This window comes from Oncorhynchus nerka, linkage group LG6 (genome assembly GCF_034236695.1).
Source record: "Oncorhynchus nerka isolate Pitt River linkage group LG6, Oner_Uvic_2.0, whole genome shotgun sequence".
NCBI lineage: Eukaryota > Metazoa > Chordata > Actinopteri > Salmoniformes > Salmonidae > Oncorhynchus > Oncorhynchus nerka.
Genome location: NC_088401.1, coordinates 23,358,330 through 23,380,792, shown reverse-complemented (window position 1 = coordinate 23,380,792; position 22,463 = coordinate 23,358,330). Strand labels below are relative to the sequence as shown.

At 42.5% G+C, this 22,463-nt stretch overlaps 1 protein-coding gene across 1 annotated transcript in view; it reads left to right on the top strand.

The window, feature by feature from the left end:
* LOC115131044 (receptor-type tyrosine-protein phosphatase mu) overlaps positions 1-22,463 on the top strand; it is a 319,957-nt gene that overhangs the window by 187,100 nt on the left and 110,394 nt on the right. Inside the window, 3 exon segments of the mRNA XM_065019405.1 lie at positions 11,430-11,703; positions 16,524-16,560; positions 19,922-19,996. Of these exon segments, the coding sequence (XP_064875477.1) occupies positions 11,430-11,703; positions 16,524-16,560; positions 19,922-19,996 (386 nt within the window).

Below are 22,463 nucleotides of genomic sequence, written 5' to 3'. Positions count from 1 at the left end.
ACAAACTTCTTTACTTAGTTTTCAGTTGGTGTCTCAGCAGTTCCATCGCTCGCGGTAAAGCTAAGGCCAGAAGAGATTGTTGCCGATATTAAGCCCGCAGTGAGATCATGGAGACAGTTTTGCCATCAGCACTTTCCAACTCTCCTGAAGGAAAAATAAATGATTATACTCATAATCTGCCAACGCATTGCTTTTAAGTATACAGCACACCAATATGTATTTTTCACTATGATAATCCTGATGGTTGTCCAATAAAGTCTGATATTTTAGCTGGGAAGAAGGGATAGATGAGTGGCAGCCATTTTGTCCTGTATTGATGCACATTTCTCTTGATTTTCTTCCAATTCTCAGGACATTTACTAGTGCCCTGGGGGCACCGGGAGAGAAAAATATTTAATTAAGTGGGAGTTGTTTTTCTCAAAATGATATCTAGATGTTGCAGGTAGCCTTGGAGCAGCCATTTGTGCTGGGTTTTGTATTATTTATTGAAGATGCATCATTCTTCTCCGGTTCCAGCCCCCGAGCTTATGTTTTTCTCTCTTTACTGGCTGTGCCCAGAAAGCAGACACATTTTTCACCCCGGTAATTTGCAGAGAAAATATCAACTTTTGACCTGTTGTCTGGCGGTAAAAAGAATAGTGCTTTATCATAGCATTATCATAAATAGGCTTTTACTGCAACTGCTGTTTATCGGTTTATGCTGCTTGTTCTATTCAGAAATATAGGCATTATTTCCCTCATTGGCATAATAATACAACATTTCAACATTTCAGTTGCTATTTCTTAGTCTGGATTTTCTTCTGGAGGGCTCAATTAGTTCCTATACTTTTAGCCTGGTTTAACCAGACTGAATGCAACACTCACCGCATTGAGTTCAGTCTGGTTTAGCCAGACTTTAATGTATTGTACCTTCACAGGAGGATCTCTTGGTTAGAACTATAATGGGTAAGAACAATGGGAGGCATCTATCCCAGAGGCACAGTCACCTGGTATACCTGGTGGAGGGAGGGAGGGATAAATCACTGCGGTGACAGCTTCTTAAAGTAATAGCTGGCCTTTAAGGAGGCCCTAAATCTGTGACTTAATGTTCTCCTCAGCTCCTCCTCTTCTCCCACTCTCCCACCTAGCTGCCCTCCTCTTCTCTCTTCTTCCTATTCATCATACTCATCCTCCACTCTCTTCACTCCTCTTCTTTTCCCTCCCTCCCTCCCTCCATCTCTGCCCTGCCTTTGGTTCTGTGCGGGGTTCGTAATTAGCCCTCTTATTTCTCGCCTGCCTCTTCACCGTAATTAATATTTTATTACATAGATTTTATCGTTAAATAGCGCTGCGCCAAGAGGGTTCGGGCGGCTCCGGAGAAAGTCAGAAGGGAACTTATTGATGCTGTGGAAGCTCTTCTTGTCTGTAATGAGCTATACAGTTCAAAGAGCAGAGGCGACTAGCATATTCACAGGGACCTGCCCCAATATTCTCAAGCAGTTTATGACCGATCTACTCTCCAATGGATGTGGACTAAGCCAGGGGGAAATGTAATTATTGAATATTGAATAGGCCCAACTATTTATAATGCAGCCTCCAGTTTGGAGAGCACTCAACCCAACAAACTGTGTTATTTCCAAGACAAACTTTGTTTCGGGGCTTTACACAGGTGTGGGCCGTCGGGAATTATGATTGTGGCAAGTGGAGTCAGGACTCTGGAGCTTTCTCGGTTCTTGGTTGCAAGTATTTTCTTCTAGAGATTCTGCTCAGGTGAAAGCAGATGGTTACTTCCTGGAAAGGTCAGAGATCAGCTGAATTTGTTGTACGTTGTCTTTGCACCTCACTCCCCTTTCAGTTCCACTTGACTGTGCATGAGTAACACTCAAGATAAACAGCCTTGAAGTTAGGTCAGCTTAACGTTATGCTCCATTTAAAAGTGACGAAAACAGCAGATGCTGTGCTGTATGCTAGAGCCACCCGGTACAAGCTGCACAAATATTCCATTATGTTATATTATAAAACATCATGGTTAGTTATAAGGGTTGACAAAATGAGATGAGTTATGATTGTTGATTTGCTTTTAATTATGATTTGTGGGCTGATGGCTTCAGATATCCTGATTACCATAACATTTGATTAAATTATATATTTTTTCATATGAACCTTTTTGGGTTGCATTACCATCTCAATTAACTAAAGGATTATTTTGAGCTAATTACAGCAATTATAGTTCTAATGTTGGAGTGTCACATAGAGGACGGGGATCAAATCAGCAATATTCAAACTCCTATTCAATGTTCATAGTCATATTCAATGTTCATAGTCATATTCAATATTCAAACTCCTATTCAATGTTCATATTCAATATTCAAACTCCTATTCAATGTTCATACTCATGGTCAATGTTCATATTCAATGTTCATACTCATGTTCAATGTTCATATTCAATGTTCATACTCATGTTCAATGTTCATATTCAATGTTCATACTCATGTTCAATGTTCATATTCAATGTTCATACTCATGTTCAATGTTCATACTCATATTCAATATTCAAACTCCTATTCAATGTTCATAGTCATATTCAATGTTCATAGTCATATTCAATGTTCATAGTCATGTTCAATGTTCATACTCATATTCAATGTTCATAGTCATATTCAATGTTCATAGTCATATTCAATGTTCATACTCATGTTCAATGTTCATACTCATGTTCAATGTTCATACTCATATCCAATGTTCATACTCATGTTCAATGTTCATACTCATGTTCATACTCATATTCAATGTTCATACTCATATTCAATGTTCATACTCATATTCAATGTTCATACTCATATTCAATGTGCATACTCATATTCAATGTTCATACTCATGGTCAATGTTCATACTCATGTTCAATGTTCATACTCATATTCAATGTTCATACTCATATTCAATGCTCATACTCATATTCAATGTTCATAGTCATGTTCAATGTTCATATTCAATGTTCAAACTCATATTCAATGTTCAAACTCATATTCAATGTTCATATTCAATGTTCATATTCATGTTCAATGTTCATACTCATATTCAATGTTCATATTCAATGTTCATGTTCATATTCAATGTTCATATTCAATGTTCAAACTCATATTAAATGTTCATACTCAATGTTCAAACTCATATTCAATGTTCATATTCAATGTTCATATTCAATGTTCATATTCATGTTCATACTCATGTTCAATGTTCATACTCATGTTCAACTCATGTTCAATGTTCATACTCATATTCAATGTTCATACTCACGTTCAATGTTCATACTCACGTTCAATGTCCATACTCACGTTCAATGTTCATACTCATGTTCATACTCATGTTCATACTCATGTTCATACTCATATTCAATGTTCAAACTCATATTCAATGTTCAAACTCATATTCAGTGTTCAAACTCATATTCAGTGTTCATATTCAGTGTTCATACTCATATTCAATGTTCATATTCAATGTTCAAACTCATATTCCGTGTTCATACTCATATTCAATGTTCATACTCATTTTCTGTTAACTTATTATGGAAGGTAGTATCTGCTCTTGAATTATCAGAGTACCGATTGTATATCTGTTCACACACCTTAACCTCATTACCAGTGACGCTGGTCCATTTGCCTCAATGCAATGCAAACTCCTCTCTCCCTCTCTACTCTGTCTACAACCAGACTTTGATAAAGTAGAAGTGAGTGAGAAGAGTGTTTTGACCTTTTAGGTGTTTGAATTATTTAAAGGACAAATAGTGGAGGCCAGGGTACTTTCGAGCTCATTTGTCTTGGTGCTGCTCTTTAGGAGGGAGAAAAGAGAGGCTGAATCGTTCCTTCTTATTTAGCTGCTTCTGTTCTGCTGTATTGCGCTCCACTGTGTTCGTGGACTAACACAGACACATTGGACTAATAGAGACCCACCTGGCTCCCTCCCTGCCTGCCTGGGCCTACTTGTCATTTCACCTCCATGTTCATTTGTTCCTTCCCTCCCTCCCTGCCAATATCCCAATCTATTGCATTGGAAAAAGGCTTTGGACTTGGGCTTACTTGATCCGTCACCCGCATACTGAAAAAGTACTTTGTCTCCCACCCAATCCTTATCCAGTTCCTATTAATATTGCCTATTGCCTCTGCCGCTTCCCACGGCTTTCTACCCTGCTCTAATTTCTCACCAGAAAGCCTGGTTCAGGGTTGGATCATGGATGTTGATCTCTCTTCTTATAATAAACTTAATTCCAGGCCTGACACGGAATAGGGGGCTGGTGCGCTAGTAGGAACCTTTTTCATATCATTATTATTTGGTACACACTTACAGCCGCGCGCTCATCCCCAGCCAGTGTCAGGGGTTCAGTCGTCAAATATCCTGGCAGAGAGCAAGCCGGGAACGCTTGCACAGTTCCCCCTTTTATTTTATGCCATTTAAATCCCTCCACATAGATGGGATATTGCCCGCCCGACTGCTATCGCTATAGCGCACTGTAAATGAGATGGCGGTCTATTTCTCTGGGTTGCTAGGCTGCAGGCTTTACTGAGTTAATTAAAGCTGGGCTGTGTTCGCTAAGTCAGAGAGAGAGGAAGAGGGAGAGACCCCCTTGCCAATACTAAAGCGTGTCACCACCTCCGCCAACCCCAAGTGCGAGAGTCTCTCATCCCAATGCTAACAGATTTTTGCTTCTATTCAGTACAGTATATTATGGAAACCTGTGGAGCATGTATTGTATAGAATACAAAAGCGCTCATTGCAAGGCTAAACACTACATGATCAAAAGTACGTGGACACCTGCATGTCAAACATCTCATTCCAAAATCATGGGCATTAATATGGAGTTTGTCCCCCCCCCTTTGATGCTATAACAGTCTCCACTCTTCTGGGAAGGCTTTCCACTAGATGTTGGAACATTGCTGCAGGGACTTGCTTCCATTCAGCTACAAGAGCATTAGTGAGGTCGGGCACTGATGTGGGGCGATTAGGCCTGGCTCGCAGTCGGCGTTTCAATTCATCCCAAAGGTGTTCGATGGGGTTGTGGTCATGGCTCTGTGCAGGCCAGTCAAATTCTTCCACACCAATCTCCACAAACTATTTCTGTATGGAACTTGCTTTGTGTACGGGGGGCACGAATCAGCCTGACTAACCGGTGTCTATGTAGCCTCGCTACTTTTATAGCCTCGCTACTGTATATAGCCTGTCTTTTAACTGTTTTATTTCTTTACCTACCTATTGTTCACCTAATACATTTTTTGCACTATTGGTTAGAGCTTGTAAGTAAGCATTTCACTGTACCTGTTGTATTCGGCGCACCTGACAAATAAACTTTGATTTGATTTGTCATACTGAAACAGGAAAAGGCCTTCCCCAAACTGTTGCCAGAATGTTGGAAGCACAGAATTGTCTAGAATGTCATTGAATGCTGTAGTGTTAAGATTTCCCTTCACTGGAACTAAGGGGCCTAGCCCGAACCATGAAAAACAGCCCCAGACCATTATTCCTCCTCCACCAAACTTTACAGTTGGCAGTATGCATTCAGGCAGGTGGCGTTGTCCTGGTATCCTCCAAACCCAGATTTGTTCATCGGACTGCCAGATTCATCACTCCAGAGAATGTGTTTCCACTGCTCCAGAGTCCAATGGTGGCGAGCTTTACACCACTCCAGCTGACACGTGGCATTGCTCATGGTGATCCCATTTCATGAAGCTCTCGACAAACAGTTATTGTGCTGACGTTGCTTCCAGAGACTGTTCAGAACTCAGTAGTGAGTGTTGCAACCGTGGACAGATGATTATGTATGTGCTACGCGCAACAGCGGTTCTACATACAACAGCGGTTCTGTTCTGTGAGCTTGTGTGGCCTACCACTTTGCGGCTGAGCCGTTGTTGCTCCTAGATGTTTCCACTTCACAATAACAGCACTTACAGTTGACTGGGGGCAGCACAAGCAGGGCAGAAATTTGGCGAACTAACTTGTTGGAAATGTGGCATACTATGACGGTGCCACGTTGAAAGTCACTGAGGAGTCATGCTTTGTCGTTTTATTTTTAACATTTGCATATGTTTTCTAATAAAAGGGTAAACTGCAGGACTTGAGTTTGCTTGTGAAAGTGGTTTCAGTTGAGAAACACAAACTGCAGCTCATGTAAACTATGCCCTTTGAACTAGTGGAAATGGGATTCTGTCATCGTTAATTAACGTGTTCCGTATTTTTCTCAATCTGGTTTAGTTTGGCAATTTCATTAATACATAATAATGGATTAAAGATACAACCAAGGAAAATCGAAACCTAGCAGGCAGAGATTTCTTTGATCCTTTCAGGTTTGAAAAGATGTGGCCTTGACACACAGTATATAATGATGGGCCAGTAACCAAATAAAGACACAAATGAAACTGTGGAGTTAACATTCAGGGAACTGCCAAAGTAATGGAATACAATTGAGTAATGAGGATTACACAGTATATTGCATGTGCTTCCAAACAGGTGTCGTGTCTTGTGGTTGCTGAATTAATTAAGCCCTTACGATCATTTATAAAAAATTTAGTCACACTATTATTTTGGCCATTATTTTGGCTACCGTGGCTATAGGATGACAATGCCCCCATCCAAAGGGCTTGAGTGGCCACTGAATGGTTTGATGAGAATGAAAATGATGTAAACCATATGCCGTGGCCATCTCAGTCACCAGATCTCAACCCAATTGAACACTTATGGGAGATTCTGGAGAGGTGCCTGAGACAGCGTTTTCAACCACCATCAACAAAACACCACATTAGGGAATGTTTTGTGGAAGAATGGTGTCACATCTCTCCAATATATTTCCAGACACTTGTAGAATCCAAGGAGCCAAGGTGCATTGAAGCTGTTCTGGCTGATGGTGGCCCAATGCCCTATTAAGACACTTTATGTTGGCATTTTCTTTATTTTGGCTTTACCTGTAAATTGACCTCTGCCGAGTCCACAACAATCAAATCTTCTGTTCTTCAAGGGAAATGGGAAGGGAGCCTGTGCTGCGACTTCCACTCTTGGATGTTAACAAGGCAACACCACATACTATCCATTATATAGACCAGATACTCCGTTCTAACAATGAAAAATGGCTTCAAAAATGGAAGGCAGTTGGGAAGAGGCAAGCAATGGACATTTAAGATTGGCGCCGACTGAGATGGCCGCCTCGCTTCGCGTTCCTAGGAAACTATGCAGTTTTTTGTTTTTTTACGTGTTATTTCTTACATTAGTACCCCAGGTCATCTTAGGTTTCATTACATACAGTCGAGAAGAACTACTGAATATAAGATCAGCGCCAACTCACCATCAGTACGACCAAGAATATGTTTTCCGCGACGCGGATCCGGTGTTCTGCCTTACAAACAGGACAACGGAATGGATCGCATGCAGCGACCCAAGGAAACGACTCCGAAAAAGAGGGAAACGAGGCGGTGTTCTGGTCAGACTCCGAAAAAGGGCACATCGCGCACCACTCCCCAGCATTCTTCTTGCCAATGTCCAGTCTCTTGACAACAAGGTTGACGAAATCCGAGCAAGGGTAGCATTCCAGAGGGACATCAGAGACTGCAACGTTCTCTGCTTCACAGAAACATGGCTTACTGGGAAGACGCTATCCGATGCGGTGCAGCCAACGGGTTTCTCCACGCATCGCGCCGACAGAAACAAACATCTTTCTGGTAAGAAGAGTGGCGGAGGCGTATGCCTCATGACTAACGAGACATGGTGTGATGAAGGAAACATACAGGAACTCAAATCCTTCTGTTCACCTGATTTAGAATTCCTCACAATCAAATGTAGACCGCATTATCTTCCAAGAGAATTCTCCTCGATTATAATCACAGCCGTATATATCCCCCCAAGCAGACACATCGATGGCTCTGAACGAACTTTATTTAACTCTTTGCAAACTGGAAACCATTTATCCGGAGGCTGCATTCATTGTAGCTGGGGATTTTAACAAAGCTAATCTGAAAACAAGACTCCTAAATTTTACCAGCATATCGATTGCGCAACCAGGGGTGGTAAAACCTTGGATCATTGTTACTCTAACTTCCGCGACGCATATAAGGCCCTGCCCCGCCCCCTTTCGGAAAAGCTGACCACGACTCCATTTTGCTGATCCCTGCCTACAGGCAGAAACTAAAACAAGAGGCTCCCACGCTGAGGTCTGTCCAACGCTGGTCAGACCAAGCTGACTCCACACTCCAAGACTGCTTCCATCACGTGGACTGGGACATGTTTCGTATTGCGTCAGATGGAAATATTGACGAATACGCTGATTCGGTGTGCGAGTTCATTAGAACGTGCGTCGAAGATGTCGTTCCCATAGCAACGATAAAAACATTCCCAAACCAGAAACCGTGGATTGATGGCAGCATTCGCGTGAAACTGAAAGCGCGAACCACTGCTTTTAATCAGGGCAAGGTGTCTGGTAATATGTCCGAATATAAACAATGCAGCTATTCCCTCCGCAAGGCTATTAAACAAGCTAAGCGTCAGTACAGAGACAAAGTGGAATCTCAATTCAATGGCTCAGACACAAGAGGCATGTGGCAGGGTCTACAGTCAATCACGGACTACAAGAAGAAACCCAGCCCAGTCACGGACCAGGATGTCTTGCTCCCAGGCAGACTAAATCACTTTTTGCCCGCTTTGAGGACAATACAGTGCCACTGACACGGCCTGCAACGAAAACATGCGGTCTCTCCTTCACTGCAGCCGAGGTGAGTAAGACATTTAAACGTGTTAACCCTCGCAAGGCTGCAGGCCCAGACGGCATCCCCAGCCGCGCCCTCAGAGCATGCGCAGACCAGCTGGCCGGTGTGTTTACGGACATATTCAATCAATCCCTATACCAGTCTGCTGTTCCCACATGCTTCAAGAGGGCCACCATTGTTCCTGTTCCCAAGAAAGCTAAGGTAACTGAGCTAAACGACTACCGCCCGTAGCACTCACTTCCGTCATCATGAAGTGCTTTGAGAGACTAGTCAAGGACCATATCACCTCCACCCTACCTGAAACCCTAGACCCACTCCAATTTGCTTACCGCCCAAATAGGTCCACAGACGATGCAATCTCAACCACACTGCACACTGCCCTAACCCACCTGGACAAGAGGAATACCTATGTGAGAATGCTGTTCATCGACTACAGCTCGGCATTCAATACCATAGTACCCTCCAAGCTCGTCATCAAGCTCGAGACCCTGGGTCTCGACCCCGCCCTGTGCAACTGGGTACTGGACTTCCTGACGGGCCGCCCACAGGTGGTGAGGGTAGGCAACAACATCTCCTCCCCGCTGATCCTCAACACGGGGGCCCCACAAGGGTGCGTTCTGAGCCCTCTCCTGTACTCCCTGTTCACCCACGACTGCGTGGCCATGCACGCCTCCAACTCAATCATCAAGTTTGCGGACGACACAACAGTGGTAGGCTTGATTACCAACAACGACGAGACGGCCTACAGGGAGGAGGTGAGGGCCCTCGGAGTGTGGTGTCAGGAAAATAACCTCACACTCAACGTCAACAAAACTAAGGAGATGATTGTGGACTTCAGGAAACAGCAGAGGGAACACCCCCTATCCACATCGATGGATCAGTAGTGGAGAGGGTAGCAAGTTTTAAGTTCCTCGGCATACACATCACAGACAAACTGAATTGGTCCACTCACACTGACAGCGTCGTGAAGAAGGCGCAGCAGCGCCTCTTCAACCTCAGGAGGCTGAAGAAATTCGGCTTGTCACCAAAAGCACTCACAAACTTCTACAGATGCACAATCGAGAGCATCCTGGCGGGCTGTATCACCGCCTGGTACGGCAACTGCTCCGCCCTCAACCGTAAGGCTCTCCAGAGGGTAGTGAGGTCTGCACAACGCATCACGGGGGCAAACTACCTGCCCTCCAGGACACCTACACCACCCGATGTTACAGGAAGGCCATAAAGATCATCAAGGACATCAACCACCGAACCACTGCCTGTTCACCCCGCTATCATCCAGAAGGCGAGGTCAGTACAGGTGCATCAAAGCTGGGACCGAGAGACTGAAAAACAGCTTCTATCTCAAGGCCATCAGACTGTTAAACAGCCACCACTAACATTGAGTGGCTGCTGCCAACACACTGTCATTGACACTGACCCAACTCCAGCCACTTTAATAATGGGAATTGATGGGAAATGATGTAAATATATCACTAGCCACTTTAAACAATGCTACCTTATATAATGTTACTTACCCTACATTATTCATCTCATATGCATATGTATATACTGTACTCTAGATCATCGACTGCATTCTTATGTCACTAGCCACTTTAACTATGCCACTTTGTTTACTTTGTCTACATACTCATCTCATATGTATATACTGTACTCGATACCATCTACTGTATGCTGCTCTGTACCATCACTCATTCATATATCCTTATGTACATATTCCTTATCCCCTTACACTGTGTATAAGACAGTAGTTTTGGAATTGTTAGTTAGATTACTTGTTGGTTATCACTGCGTTGTCGGAACTAGAAGCACAAGCATTTCGCTACACTCGCATTAACATCTGCTAACCATGTGTATGTGACAAATAAAATTTAAATTTGATTTGATCAGGTGGGACCATTCGAGCCAATGAGGGCAGATACGCTAGTTACCACAGCCACAAAGACATGGGCTAATGGGCTATATCGTAAAAATGTATGAAAGCAAACATTTTGCTTTTTGATCATAATTTAGGGTTAGGCGTAAGGTTAGCAGTGTGGTTAGGTTTAAAATCACATTTTAAGAAGAGTAATTGTAGAAATATTTGGGGATTATGACTTTGTGGCTGTGGTAACTAGTGACGACCAGGCACAACTCCGATAGTTTTTTTTTCTCAAAGTTGCCAGGCTGTCGTGTGTTCTACTTGTATCAGTACACTCGTAACAACCAAATCATTACGAAACTTCTAGTCGATCAAATAAGCCACACATAGCAAATAAGCCATACAAAAAAGATATGAACCAAATTCGACACTCATTGACCTCCATACAAAAACTCCTTGCTTGGTGAGCGAAATAAACATAAAAACTCAACCTGCTGGAGAAGAGGTTTTGGGCCCAGTTATCTTCCTCTCTGGCGACACTCCATCTTAACTGCTCCTCCACATTTACTGGATTGGTTGAACAGTGCAGAAGAGAACCTCCCCAGACAGTATTATTCTTCTCATCAAGACCAGTATGTCGGGGATCATTTTCAGGCAATACTTTTACACCTGCTACGTTATGTTACCTGTGAAATGTAGTCCTTATTTTACATAGATTCCAAGTGTTATTTTGATGGGTTTTTTTTTTTTGGGGGGGGGGGTGGATTACTGGGATGCACTTCAATGTTGTTGTTAAAAGGGCTAAATACGTACATTTAATTGATTGATCTTTTTCTCCCTTTCCCCGGCAGTAAGTACCAGGTGGTTGTGGAGGAAGAGCGCCCCCGGCGGGCACGGAGGGTGGCAGAGATCCTGCGCTGCTACCCGGTGCCCATCCACTTCCAGAACGCCACCGTGCTCAACTCACAGTATTACTTCACGGCCGAGCTGCCCATGGGCGACATCAAAACCCCCGTACCCTTCTGCATCGGAGACAACCGCACCTACAACGGCTACTGGAACGCCCCCCTCCTCCCCCACAAGAGCTACAGCATCTACTACCAGGCTGTCAGCACAGCCAATGGGGTGAGTGCTTGGGGAGATGTTGGGGTGGGGATTGGCTGCTGGGATATGTCCCAGAGGCTGCTTATTGATTGGTTGGCTTGACATGTCAGTCATAGCTCGTTCACGCCCCACAACAAGGTTGGATGTGAAACTGATTCAATGTCTTTTAACTGATGCTTTTAACAGCTTTACAAAAGCCCATTTTGAATTCATTTGCACTTATTGTTAATATCTGATATTGAACCCCTTAACCTAAATAGTCCTCATTTTGAAAAGAAAATGGCCTCTTATTTAAAAGCACCAAGTAGAAATAGGATGTTCACATCAATGTGGCATTATGGAACCTACTACTGTAGGAGACAACATTGCCACCAAAAACCTACATAAAGTTCAACCCACCACTAAAGTTCCATCACTTCCCCATTCACAGCCACTGTGAAAACACCGGTCTGAAACAGACAACAGAGCAAACTGTACGAGTGCGGAAAATGAAGATCAATGAACAGGCACAACAAGACTCTCCTTCAAGGCCTATTTGATAACCAATCCTGCATCATAATGGTCAATAACCCAGTATTCCAACCAACCCGATTATACCCCCCCCTCCTAACCGCTATAGTGCACTGTCTGTGGGGGAGTACAGGCCAGCACAGCCAGAGGCCAGACAACCCTTTTATCAATGACCTGCTGCTCAGATAGTAAAAAATTCAAGTACGGCCATTCACAAATGCATTAGACACTTTGGCCTAATTGGAAAAAATGTAACTATCCACCCTATCCCCTTTTAAATGCTAATAAATTAGTCCTAATGAAAAGCCCATCCTTTTTCCTCCTCTCCTCCGCTCTCTTCCTCTCCTCCGCTCTCTTCCTCTCCTCCGCTCTCTTCCTCTCCTCTGCACTCTTCCTCTCCTCTGCTCTCTTCCTCTCCTCCGCTCTCTTCCTCTGCTCTCTTCCTGTCCTCCGCTTTCCTCCTCTCCGCTTTCCTCCTCTCCTCCACTTTCCTCCTTTCCTCTGCTCTCAAACTCGGGCCATTAGATAATTCACTGCCTCTAATTGGAGAAAGACTATCCAGGGGGGTGTTTGAGACCAGGCTTGTCTCGTCTCGGTGCTCTGGTCTCACCTTCTGGTGGGGGGAGCAGGGATACACACTAACCCCCTAATGGAGGTCTGGGAGAGGAGTGGGATGTTACGCCGTCTGACTCCTACTATTGCTAATAGGGTGCTGTGGGGCAGTAGGGGAGCAGCTAGCGGTACAGCTCCCTGTGTGTCTCTGATAATACGCACACATTACAGTTGAATCCTCTGTGTGTGTTTGAGTCTCTGATAATACACACACATTACCGTTGAATCCTCTGTGTGTTTATATGAGTCTGATAATACACACACATTACAGTTGAATCCTCTGTGTGTGTGTGTATGTGAGTCTCTGATAATACACACACATTACAGTTGAATCCTCTGTGTGTTTATATGAGTCTCTGATAATACACACACATTACAGTTGAATCCTCTGTGTGTTTATTTGAGTCTCTGATAATACACACACATTACAGTTGAATCCTCTGTGTGTTTATATGTCTCTGATAATACACACACATTACAGTTGAATCCTCTGTGTGTTTATATGAGTCTCTGATAATACACACACATTACAGTTGAATCCTATGTGTGTTTATATGAGTCTCTGATAATACACACACATTACAGTTGAATCATCTGTGTGTTTATATGAGTCTCTGATAATACACACACATTACAGTTGAATCCTCTGTGTGTTTATATGAGTCTCTGATAATACACACACATTACAGTTGAATCCTCTGTGTGTTTATATGTCTCTGATAATACACACACATTACAGTTGAATCCTCTGTGTGTGTATGTGAGTCTGATAATACACACACATTACAGTTGAATCCTCTGTGTGTTTATATGAGTCTCTGATAATACACACACATTACAGTTGAATCCTCTGTGTGTTTATATGAGTCTCTGATAATACACACACATTACAGTTGAATCCTCTGTGTGTTTATATGAGTCTCTGATAATACACACACATTACAGTTGAATCCTCTGTGTGTTTATATGTCTCTGATAATACACACACATTACAGTTGAATCCTCTGTGTGTGTATGTGAGTCTCTGATAATACACACACATTACAGTTGAATCCTCTGTGTGTTTATATGTCTCTGATAATACACATTACAGTTGAATCCTCTGTGTGTTTATATGAGTCTCTGATAATACACACACATTCCAGTTGAATCCTCTGTGTGTGTATGTGAGTCTCTGATAATACACACACATTACAGTTGAATCCTCTGTGTGTTTATATGAGTCTGATAATACACACACATTACAGTTGAATCCTCTGTGTGTGTATGTGAGTCTCTGATAATACACACACATTACAGTTGAATCCTCTGTGTGTTTATGTGAGTCTCTGATGTGTCCTTATATATGAGTCTCTGATAATACACACAGTTGAATCCTCTGTGTGTTTATATGAGTCTCTGATAATACACACATTACAGTTGAATCCTCTGTGTGTTTATATGTCTCTGATAATACACACACATTACAGTTGAATCCTCTGTGTGTTTATGTGAGTCTCTGATAATACACACACATTACAGTTGAATCCTCTGTGTGTTTATATGAGTCTCTGATAATACACACACATTACAGTTGAATCCTCTGTGTGTTTATATGAGTCTCTGATAATACACACACATTACAGTTGAATCCTCTGTGTGTTTATATGAGTCTCTGATAATACACACACATTACAGTTGAATCCTCTGTGTGTTTATATGAGTCTCTGATAATACACACATATTACAGTTGAATTCTCTGTGTGTTTATATGAGTCTCTGATAATACACACACATTACAGTTGAATCCTCTGTGTGTTTATGAGTCTCTGATAATACACACACATTACAGTTGAATCCTATGTGTGTTTATACGAGTCTCTGATAATACACACACATTACAGTTGAATCCTCTGTGTGTCTCTGATAATACACACATTTATACTCTGTGTGTCGAGTCTCTGATAATACACACACATTACAGTTGAATCCTCTGTGTGTTTATATGAGTCTCTGATAATACACACACATTACAGTTGAATCCTCTGTGTGTTTATATGAGTCTCTGATAATACACACACATTACAGTTGAATCCTCTGTGTGTTTATATGAGTCTCTGATAATACACACACATTACAGTCGAATCCTCTGTGTGTTTATATGAGTCTCTGATAATGCACACACATTACAGTTGAATCCTCTGTGTGTTTATATGAGTCTCTGATAATACACACACATTACAGTTGAATCCTCTGTGTGTTTATATGAGTCTCTGATAATACACACACATTACAGTTGAATCCTCTGTGTGTTTATATGAGTCTCTGATAATGCACACACATTACAGTTGAATCCTCTGTGTGTTTATATGAGTCTCTGATAATACACACACATTACAGTTGAATCCTCTGTGTGTTTATATGTCTCTGATAATACACACACATTACAGTAGAAGCCTCTGTGCTGACATTTTAAACAGGAGACAGTTTCCCCACAAATTGCTGGAGAGGCTAGAGAGTAGATCAGTAGGTCCTGGGTCTCTCTTCTGAGTAGAGAGAGAGGAGGGGAGGGAGGGAGAGAGACTGAAAACAACAACATTTCCCTTCCCCTCAGCCTTTTGGCCTCAGTTCAGATCAGAGAAAGGACACCAGCCTCCATGAGGCAGACTGGCATATTGGAGGGAAAACAACATTTAATACTGAATTTAGCTCTAAGACCTAACTGAAAATGGAGATGTTCACATTTTGTTAGTTTAAACCAGGTATTCTAATCCTAGATTCTAAGTGATCTGAATCATTCTAACTAAATTACAGCCAGCTATTCTATTTCCATGCTAGTATCTCATTAAGTGATGGTGTCATTTGCCATATGGCAGGATCTGGCTCCAATGTCATCAAGCGGCCCTAGTAGACAAGTCTCTTCTTTTCGTCCCCTTGTTGCTCCAGAGCTTTCTCCACTCCCCACCTGAGTCCCACACTCACACCATCCTCCTGGTTGTTTTAATTATTCAGCACACTCCACAGTTTAATTTGTCGTCTCCTCAATAATGCAACAAGCCACACAAGAGCATTTTGCTGTCATAAAACACGGGGGGATTTAAGCATAAGCCCCAAGTCACTTTCCTCAACCGCTTGAATATTCATGCGTCGTTGCTTTTCTGTGTTTGTTGCTTCCACGTTTGTAAGACGAGCGAAAGCAAAACCGGGGTGGGTGAGCGTGTTTCGACAGTTATTAAGTTCCCACTCACAGCCATACTCTGTCCACAATCACAGGGTGATTTACAGTATAGCTAGCTCCACTATGGACATTTGAGGTGTGCACACCCACATCTAATGTATACTGTATGTGCATATGTTCCTGTGAATATCTCTGTGTACATACTGTATGTGCCCACTTGTATGTGAACACGTGTGTATGGAGCCTGAAGGTCGTGTTTGACTCTGGCTATAAACTGTAGAGTACACACAGGCATGGTGTAGTTGCAGACTAGTCTCTGACAGCTGGCTGCTAGATGCCAAGCGGAGGTGCTGATCCACAGCCTCTCTCTCAGTCTCTCTCTCTCTCCTTTGTTTTACACCCCAGTCTGTCTCAGCAGATTGGAACGAGCACAGCCTGACTGAGGCAGCAGGCCCTACACAGCCCTGACAGCTACATATGTTGCAATTTGTTGTGGCTGAGAACTGATGCCTTTTCCCATTTTTGTCCCCCTCTTTCTTTCTTTTTTTTTCTCCCCTCGCAGGAGACCAAAATCGATTGTGTACGAGTGGCCACTAAAGGTAGGACTGGCCCCGTTGCATGAAAGTAATCTACCCACCGTTGATTGAAATGTGTTTCCCCTCTATCACACACACACACACACACACACACACCGGAACGTTGCCAAGGTTTATTTTGGTGCGACCACAGGACTATAATGCTGTTCGCAGCTTTTCTTCTTATCGGCTACTCATGCTTTTCAGAGACTAATGTTTGGTCCCTCACCTTGCTTCCTCTCACTCAATTTGATAGTGTACTTGTGTAAAGTGTTGTTAGGTTCTAATTCTCAACGGACACTATGAAAGCTCAAACAAAAGTTTATTCTTCTCAGAGGGTCAATACTGCTGCATTAGACAAAGACAGGGTTTCATCCGTGGTAGTGTACATACCCCACTCCTCCTTATCATTAGACAAAGACAGGGTTTCATCTGTGGTAGTGTACATACCCCACTCCTCCTTATCATTAGACAAAGACAGGGTTTCATCCGTGGTAGTGTACATACCCCACTCCTCCTTATCATTAGACAAAGACAGGGTTTCATCCGTGGTAGTGTAAATACCCCACTCCTCCTTATCATTAGACAAAGACAGGGTTTCATCCGTGGTAGTGTACATACCCCACTCCTCCTTATCATTAGACAAAGACAGGGTTTCATCCGTGGTAGTGTACATACCCCACTCCTCCTTATCATTAGACAAAGACAGGGTTTCATCCGTGGTAGTGTACATACCCCACTCCTCCTTATCATTAGACAAAGACAGGGTTTCATCCGTGGTAGTGTACATACCCCACTCCTCCTTATCATTAGACAAAGACAGGGTTTCATCCGTGGTAGTGTACATACCCCACTCCTCCTTATCATTAGACAAAGACAGGGTTTCATCCGTGGTAGTGTACATACCCCACTCCTCCTTATCATTAGACAAAGACAGGGTTTCATCCGTGGTAGTGTACATACCCCACTCCTCCTTATCATTAGACAAAGACAGGGTTTCATCCGTGGTAGTGTACATACCCCACTCCTCCTTATCATTAGACAAAGACAGGGTTTCATCCGTGGTAGTGTACATACCCCACTCCTCCTTATCATTAGACAAAGACAGGGTTTCATCCGTGGTAGTGTACATACCCCACTCCTCCTTATCATTAGACAAAGACAGGGTTTCATCCGTGGTAGTGTACATACCCCACTCCTCCTTATCATTAGACAAAGACAGGGTTTCATCCGTGGTAGTGTACATACCCCACTCCTCCTTATCATTAGACAAAGACAGGGTTTCATCCGTGGTAGTGTACATACCCCACTCCTCCTTATCATTAGACAAAGACAGGGTTTCATCCGTGGTAGTGTACATACCCCACTCCTCCTTATCATTAGACATTGCATCCTTATTTTGCTAGGCAGGGACCTAAGTGATATGTGCCTTAAACGGTTCCTCCCCTTGTCAGTACTGCACTCAGCCCCTCCCAAGCTTCCTTATGGCACCCCTGATGTCTCTATTATACCTAATGATTAGTAATATAACTAATGATTTAATAATAGTTCAATCCAAACCTATCAGTGTTAAGTCATAAGCATTGGGCATTTTCCTATTAACAATGTCCTCTACGCAAAAGCTTAAGTCACATTAAGCACACAACAGTAGCAGATTAAGTTTGAAGTAATATTAATAGATTAAGTAATAACTTAAGTCACTTGTTTTATCTTAGACCTTGCAGTATTCAGTCAAATACATTTTTGTTTTCTAACAGAACCAAAAAATTCCCACCAAAATAAAAGAAGTTACTATTCCACTCTAAGGACTGTAACCTGTCCATTAGTCAGTAGCACACCTACCAGGATGGTTGTTGGCTATACCATGTCTAGTGCTAGTAGCCTCCAGGCCATAGGACCGAGCTTTGCTAGCCAAAAGGCATGTGCCCAAACTTTCACAAACCGCCTCCCCATCATGGGAGATGTGTACCAATCGTAGGAAAGGGGAAACATTTACACTACCTGTCAAAAGTTTTAGAACACCTACTCTTTCAAGGGTTTTTCTTTATTTTGACTATTTTCTACATTGTAGAATAATAGTGAAGACCTCAAAACTATGAAATAACACTTATGGAATCATGTAGTAACCAAGAAAAGTGTTAAACAAATAAAAAATAAATGTTATATTTCAGATTCTTCAAATAGCCTGTATACCCCCTACCACAACACAACTGATTGGCTCAAATGCATTAAGAAGGAAATCAATTCCACAAATAAATGTTTAACAAGACACATTTCAGGTGACTATCTCATGAAGCTGGTTGAGAGATTGCCAAGAGTGTGCAAAGCTGTCATCAAGGCAAAGGATAGCTACTTTTGAAGAATCTCAAATAGTAAATATTTTTAGATTTGTTTAATACTTTTTTTGGTTACTACATGATTCCATATGTGATATTTCATAGTTTTGATGTCTTCACTATTCTACAAACTTTTGACCGGTAGTGTATATTGGCGGCAGATGGTCAGAGTTCTCATTGCCCCCCAATTTTCTGACCCCCCCCTTGAAACATTAGCATATTCCAGTGGTGCCACTTAGCAAGCCGCACCATCCATTCTCTACCACTAGCCAGGCGTTGGTGCGCCGCTGCTCTGCAATGTAATTGTGTACAGATGGTAGATAATCTATTTGCCTTACTCCATGCCATCTCTCTCTCTCACGGTGCCAAGACTGGGCTATAATGCTATATGCTAATGAGCGCTATCTCCTGTGTTGTTTCCAACACTTTTTAGCCGCGGACGCTAAACAAGTTTGAGTTTGAATCCCCCTTTTTCACATCATAGAAAGGACTGTTTTGAAACTTTTTTTTTCTCTTTTTTTCTTTGCTATTGTTTATGGCGTTTAATTTTTAATTTGTTTTTATTGGACCTGAGCATTGTCACTTTAAGAGGAGCATCAGCTAATAGGTTCTCTGACTCTTGGGGTACCTGCCAGTCATAGTGGTGGCAGCCAATCGGATACCCCGAGTTTTTTTTTTGGTGCGGGACTAACTGCCCGTACAGATGGCCATAAGCATGACGGTGAACTAAATATTGAGGCGATTAGCGGCTCATAGCTCCCTCAGGTTTGTATGAAATGCCTGTGTTAGTTCCCTCATGGTGTTCACAAGCACACAACACAAACAAGTCATCAACCAAGCTTCTGCGATGATTACTAATGTATAGAAACATAACCGTTACATAACAAATGCCAAGTTTGTGAATGATACAGAATGTCATTTTCTGTTCCTCCCTGTGAGAGGTCTCTCTCTCTCTCTCTCTCTCTGAGTCTCTTGGCTTCAGCCCTGCCCTCTTCTTCTTCTCTCTCTTCCTGCATGTTGGCCTGGAACAACTTCTTCTTTTGCCTTAGCTGCCATAATCGTGACTCAGCTCACCACTCCCTACATACGCATCGCCCCCGCGGCTGGCGACAACCAACTAACAGGTCAGACCGCCTCTACTACTGCCCAGCTCTCTCCTCTCCTGTGTGCGTGTGTGCGTGTGTGCGTGTGTGCGTGTGTGTGTGTGTGTGTGTGTGTGTGTGTGTCAGCATCCATTACTTTTGTGTTCGATTTATAGTGTATTTTGTTTGTGCCTTATAACTTTTTATAGCCGCTATATCTGTTTGTGTTACATTGTGTAGCGTGTGTCTGTTTAAGTGTTAAAAAACAGGATGTGCAGTGACATGTGGTTTGGGAGACCGTCAATGGTTAACTAGGTTACCAGATATCTTGATTTCCACCATAGAGTTGACTTAATATTCATACCCGCCCTTCGTCAGTATTCATCGTATTCATATCCTACAGAGAGTGTTACAAGGAGTTTGGTACCTGGAACACCTGGTTGTGTTGCAAAAACATAGAATTACATTTTCATTCAAGGGTGATGTACGAGTTGAGCGAGGGGGGAAAAATATCAATATGGGCCTCGGGAAGCGAGCAATAAGCAGAGAAGCTGCACACTGGCACGACAAAGCCATCCTGTTTAACCTGCTGTCAGAAAATTACATTTCAATATTTACCAGGCAGCTGCAGCATCAAAGGAAAGATGAAAACTTTCCGCCTTCTGTTTATACAAGAAGACATACGATTCTCCCCAGTCACACAGTCAGACACTGTGAAATGCAAAATGGTTTCCTGTCAAATATTTAACCATTGGATGTTTTTGGCTTGTGAAGCGTCACAGGGAATGAACAGGACTTTTGAGGGGCAGAAAGGGGAATATTCGGAGGACACAATGTCAAAAGTACTGATTGAAAAGACAAATTGTTACAATATGCAACACCGTTTGACACTTACAATTTTCAGTTTCCACCAAAAGTTACGACACCAACAACTGCAGTTAACATGTATTAGGGTTGTCATGGTGCCAGAATCGCAAAACTATAATACCTGGTTTTCCTTGGTATCAACACAAAGCAGACTGAACTTTAAAAACCTACTGTGTGTAAAATATTGTCTGCTATAGCTCTGGGTGACAATATAAGGCTGGTCGTTTCCAACACTAGGACGATACTGTTATCGTGACAACCCTATGATATTTATAATGACTTATTAACGCATGAGTCAGATACAGCTCATTTCAGTACAGGCTGGATGGACAGCAAAATCAACAACATTGGTTTTGTCTCTAGATAGCAGTGACCTGGCGGGGGTCGTTGACTATAATTTGTTTTATTTACTGTGTCCTGGGGACTTGTTGAGCTGAAAGCAGTGGAGGCCGCTGTGTGTTGTTAGCCAGCTGTTGCAATGTTTCAGGCACTGACGTTGACGTTCCCTCCTACACAGAGCTACCGAGACCACACTATCCCCCAAAGCACCTCGCTTAGTTTGAGTTTGACATGAAACGGCCACGCTGAAAGCCCCAAAGCCCTGCTCCTTTCTTCAAAGCTGGAGATATCTGCCATTTTAGAGTTTTAAACTTAAAAAGAACCAGTGTTTTCTGCCTCTCTAGGCATTCAGTTTTCTAATGACCCATAAACAGATGTCAAGGAGAGAATTTAGAAAAGAAGTAGAAAAGTTTGGAGTGAAAGTTAATAGTTGAAAAGTCCAACACAGCTGGAGATGTTTTTACGTTTCCCGAACACAAACTGGAGATGGCAAGGGTGTCAATCTGACCTTGACTGTTCTGTCTTTACTTATTTAAAAACTCTGTTCTCATGTAAACGACTGTTTTCTATACTTTTGCACACAAGGTCTACCTTAAAGTGAGTGTACAAAACATTAGGAACACCTACTCTTTTCATGACAGACTGACCAGATGAGTCCAGTTGAAAACGATGATCCCTTATTGATGTGACTTGTTAAATCCACTTCAATCAGTGTAGATGAAGAGGAGGAGACATGTTAAATAAGGATTTTTAAGCCTTGAGACAATTGAGACATGGATTGTGTATGTGTACAATTCAGAGGGTGAATGGGCAAGACACAATATTGAATTGCCTTTGAACAGGGTATGGTAGTAGGTGCCAGGCACACCGGTTTGAGTGCATCAAGAGCTGATACGCTGCTCGGTTTTTCATGCTCAACAGTTTCCTGTGTGTATTGTAAATAAGAATGTGTTCTTAACTGACTTACCTAGTTAAATAAAAATAAATGAATAGAAAAACAAAAATGAAGAATGGTCCACCACCCAAAGGACATCCAGCCATAAGACAAAACTGTGGGAAACATTGGAGTCAACATGGGCCAGCAACCCTGTGGAACACTTTCCACACCTTGTAGAGTCCATGCCCTGACAAATTGAGACTGTTTTGAGGGCAAAGGGGGGTGCAGCTCCATATTAGGCAGGTGTTCCTAATGATTTGTCAGTGTATAACAGAGTCAGAAGTCCACCTTATTGCTTTACTTGAAGGTTTTTCCCTCACCACTTAAATCCTTCAGTAGATCTCTGGTTATCCAGCTAAAAAGGCA